This window comes from Petromyzon marinus, unplaced genomic scaffold, assembly GCF_048934315.1.
Source record: "Petromyzon marinus isolate PM22_M1 ecotype Great Lakes invasive population unplaced genomic scaffold, UKy_Petmar_22M1.pri1.0 PM_Scaffold_304, whole genome shotgun sequence".
NCBI classification, from domain to species: domain Eukaryota; kingdom Metazoa; phylum Chordata; class Hyperoartia; order Petromyzontiformes; family Petromyzontidae; genus Petromyzon; species Petromyzon marinus.
Genome location: NW_027423285.1, coordinates 27,723 through 32,500, shown reverse-complemented (window position 1 = coordinate 32,500; position 4,778 = coordinate 27,723). Strand labels below are relative to the sequence as shown.

At 53.9% G+C, this 4,778-nt stretch overlaps 1 protein-coding gene across 1 annotated transcript in view; it reads right to left on the bottom strand.

Moving 5' to 3' along the window:
* The window catches only part of LOC142923152 (uncharacterized), an 82,358-nt gene extending 78,915 nt beyond the window's left edge, over positions 1 to 3,443 (bottom strand). Inside the window, exons 1-2 of the mRNA XM_076064085.1 lie at positions 3,320 to 3,443; positions 873 to 935 (exon numbers count right to left, since the gene is read on the bottom strand). Coding sequence (XP_075920200.1) covers positions 873 to 884 — 12 coding nt within the window. The 5' untranslated portion in view covers positions 885 to 935; positions 3,320 to 3,443. The remainder of the gene's footprint in view (positions 1 to 872; positions 936 to 3,319) is intronic.
* Between the last annotated feature and the right edge of the window lie 1,335 nt (positions 3,444 to 4,778).

The following is a 4,778-nucleotide window of genomic DNA, read 5'->3' as shown; positions in this document are numbered from 1 at the left end:
GGTGATGATGATGGTGATGATGATGGTGGTGATGGTGGTGGTGATGATGATGGTGGTGGTGATGTTGGTGTTAGTGATGATGGTGGTGATGGTGTTAGTGATGATGATGGTGTTAGTGATGGTGTTAGTGATGGTGATGATGATGTTGGTGTTAGTGATGATGATGATGTTGATGATGATGGTGGTGTTAGTGGTGGTGATGGTGGTGATGGTGATGATGATGGTGTTAGTGATGGTGGTGTTAGTGATGATGATGGTGGTGATGGTGGTGATGATGGTGGTGATGATGATGGTGATGTTGGTGATGATGATGGTGTTAGTGATGGTGGTGATGGTGATGATGTTGGTGGTGATGATGATGGTGATGTTGGTGATGATGATGGTGTTAGTGATGGTGGTGATGATGTTGTTGGTGATGGTGGTGGTGGTGATGATGATGGTGATGTTGGTGATGATGATGGTGTTAGTGATGGTGGTGATGATGGTGGTGGTGGTGATGGTGGTGGTGGTGATGATGGTGATGGTGGTGATGGTGGTGATGGTGGTGGTGGTGATGATGGTGGTGATGTTGGTGTTAGTGATGGTGGTGGTGTTAGTGATGATGATGATGTTGGTGTTAGTGATGGTGGTGGTGGTGGTGATGATGGTGGTGATGTTGGTGTTAGTGATGGTGGTGGTGTTAGTGATGATGATGGTGGTGATGGTGGTGATGGTGGTGGTGATGATGATGGTGGTGGTGATGATGATGGTGGTGATGGTGGTGATGGTGATGATGATGGTGATGATGATGGTGATGATGGTGGTGATGATGATGGTGATGATGATGATGGTGGTGATGTTGGTGATGATGATGATGGTGGTGATGTTGCTACCTGCTGCCGCATGGTGGCCAGAGCCTCGACGCGGCGGTTCACACCCTGCTGCAGGGAGACCACCTGGGGGGAGGGGGAGGGGGGAGGGGGACACTCACTCACTGTAACACTCACTCACTGTAACACTCACTCACTGTAACACTCACTGTTACACTCACTCACTGTTACACTCACTCACTGTTACACTCACTCACTGTAACACTCACTCACTGTAACACTCACTCACTGTAACACTCACTCACTGTAACACTCACTGTTACACTCACTCACTGTTACACTCACTCACTGTTACACTCACTGTTACACTCACTCACTGTAACACTCACTCACTGTTACACTCACTCACTGTTACACTCACTCACTGTTACACTCACTCACTGTTACACTCACTCACTGTTACACTCACTCACTGTTACACTCACTGTTACACTCACTCATTGTTACACTCACTGTTACACTCACTGTTACACTCACTCACTGTTACACTCACTGTTACACTCACTCACTGTTACACTCACTCACTGTTACACTCACTGTTACACTCACTCACTGTAACACTCACTCACTGTAACACTCACTCACTGTTACACTCACTGTTACACTCAATCACTGTTACACTCACTGTAACACTCACTCACTGTAACACTCACTCACTGTTACACTCACTCACTGTTACACTCACTGTTACACTCACTGTTACACTCACTCACTGTTACACTCACTCACTGTTACACTCACTGTTACACTCACTCACTGTTACACTCACTGTAACACTCACTCACTGTTACACTCACTGTTACACTCACTGTTACACTCACTCACTGTAACACTCACTCACTGTTACACTCACTCACTGTTAAACTCACTCACTGTTAACACTCACTCACTGTTACACTCACTGTTACACTCACTCACTGTTACACTCACTGTTACACTCACTCACTGTTACACTCACTCACTGTTACACTCACTGTTACACTCACTGTTACACTCACTCACTGTTACACTCACTCACTGTTACACTTACTGTTGCACTCACTGTTACACTCACTCACTGTTACACTCACTCACTGTTACACTCACTGTTACACTCACTGTTACACTCACTGTTACACTCACTCACTGTTACACTCACTCACTGTAACACTCACTCACTGTTACACTCACTGTTACCCTCACTGTTACACTCACTCACTGTTACACTCACTGTTACACTCACTCACTGTAACACTCACTCACTGTTACACTCACTGTTACACTCACTGTTACACTCACTCACTGTTACACTCACTGTTACACTCACTCACTGTAACACTCACTCACTGTTACACTCACTCACTGTTACACTCACTGTTACACTCACTGTTACACTCAATCACTGTTACACTCACTGTTACACTCACTCACTGTAACACTCACTGTTACACTCACTCACTGTTACACTCACTCACTGTTACACTCACTCACTCACCCACCCACCCACTCACCCACCCACCCACTCACTCACCCACTCACTCACTCACCCACGCACTCACCCACCCACCCACCCACTCACCCACCCACCCACCCACTCACTCACCCACCCACTCACTCACCCACTCACTCACCCACTCACTCACTCACCCACCCACTCACTCACCCACCCACTCACTCACTCACCCACCCACTCACTCACCCACTCACTCACCCACTCACCCACTCACTCACTCACCCACCCACTCACTCACCCACCCACTCACTCACCCACCCACTCACCCACCCACCCACTCACTCACCCACCCACCCACTCACTCACCCACTCACTCACTCACCCACCCACTCACTCACCCACTCACTCACCCACTCACTCACCCACCCACTCACTCACTCACCCACCCACTCACTCACCCACTCACTCACCCACTCACTCACTCACTCACCCACCCACTCACTCACCCACCCACTCACTCACTCACCCACCCACTCACTCACCCACTCACTCACCCACTCACTCACTCACCCACCCACTCACTCACTCACCCACCCACTCACTCACCCACCCACTCACCCACCCACCCACTCACTCACCCACCCACCCACTCACTCACCCACTCACTCACTCACCCACCCACTCACTCACCCACTCACTCACCCACTCACTCACCCACTCACTCACCCACCCACTCACTCACTCACCCACCCACTCACTCACCCACTCACTCACCCACTCACTCACTCACCCACCCACTCACTCACCCACCCACTCACTCACTCACCCACCCACTCACTCACCCACTCACTCACCTACTCACTCACTCACCCACCCACTCACTCACCCACCCACTCACTCACCCACCCACTCACCCACCCACCCACTCACTCACCCACCCACCCACTCACTCACCCACTCACTCACTCACCCACCCACTCACCCACCCACCCACCCACTAACCCACCCACCCACTCACCGCCTGCTCAAGCTGGTGCAGCTGCTGGTGCTTGTGAGCTGGTGAGTCGTTGTTGTTGTTGTTGGGGGTGAGCAGGGTGAGCGTGGCGCTCACCCTGCTCACCCACCCACTCACCCACTCACCCACCCACCCACTCACCCACCCACTCAGTCACTCACCCACGCACCCACCCACTCACTAACCCACTCACCCACCCACCCACTCACTCACCCACTCACTCACTCACTCACCCACTCACTCACCCACTCACCCACTCACCCACTCACTCACTCACCCACTCACTCACTCACCCACCCACTCACTCACCCACCCACCCACTCACTAACCCACTCACTCACTCACCCACTCACCCACCCACTCACCCACCCACCCACCCACTCACCGCCTGCTCAAGCTGGTGCAGCTGCTCATGCTTGTGAGCTGGTGAGTCGTTGTTGTTGTTGCTGGGGGTGAGCAGGGTGAGCGTGGCGCTCACCCTGCTCACCCACTCACTCATCCACTCACCCACTCACTCACTCACTCACCCACTCACCCACTCACTCACCCACTCACTCACTCACCGCCTCACTCACCCACCCACTCACTCACTCACCCACCCACTCACCCACTCACCCACCCACTCACTCACTCACCCACTTACTCACTCACTCATCCACTCACTCACCCACCCACTCACCCACCCACTCACCCACCCACCCACTCACCCACCCACCCACTCACCCACTCACCCACCCACCCACTCACCCACCCACCCACTCACCCACCCACCCACCCACTCACCGCCTGCTCAAGCTGGTGCAGCTGCTCACGCTTGTGAGCTGGTGAGTCGTTGTTGTTGTTGTTGGGGGTGAGCAGGGTGAGCGTGGCGCTCACCCTGCTCACCCACTCACTCACCCACTCACCCACCCACCCACTCACCGCCTGCTCAAGCTGGTGTAGCTGCTCACGCTTGTGAGCTGGTGAGTCGTTGTTGTTGTTGTTGGGGGTGAGCAGGGTGAGCGTGGCGCTCACCCTGCTCACTCACTCACTCATCCACTCACCCACTCACCCACCCACTCACTCACCCACTCACCCACTCACCCACCCACCCACTCACCGCCTGCTCAAGCTGGTGTAGCTGCTCACGCTTGTGAGCTGGTGAGTCGTTGTTGTTGTTGTTGGGGGTGAGCAGGGTGAGCGTGGCGCTCACCCTGCTCACTCACTCACCCACTCACCCACCCACCCACCCACTCACCCACCCACTCACCCACCCACTCACCCACCCACCCACCCACTCACCGCCTGCTCAAGCTGGTGTAGCTGCTCACGCTTGTGAGCTGGTGAGTCGTTGTTGTTGTTGTTGGGGGTGAGCAGGGTGAGCGTGGCGCTCACCCTGCTCACTCACTCACCCACTCACCCACCCACCCACCCACTCACCCACCCACTCACCCACCCACTCACCCACCCACCCACTCACCGC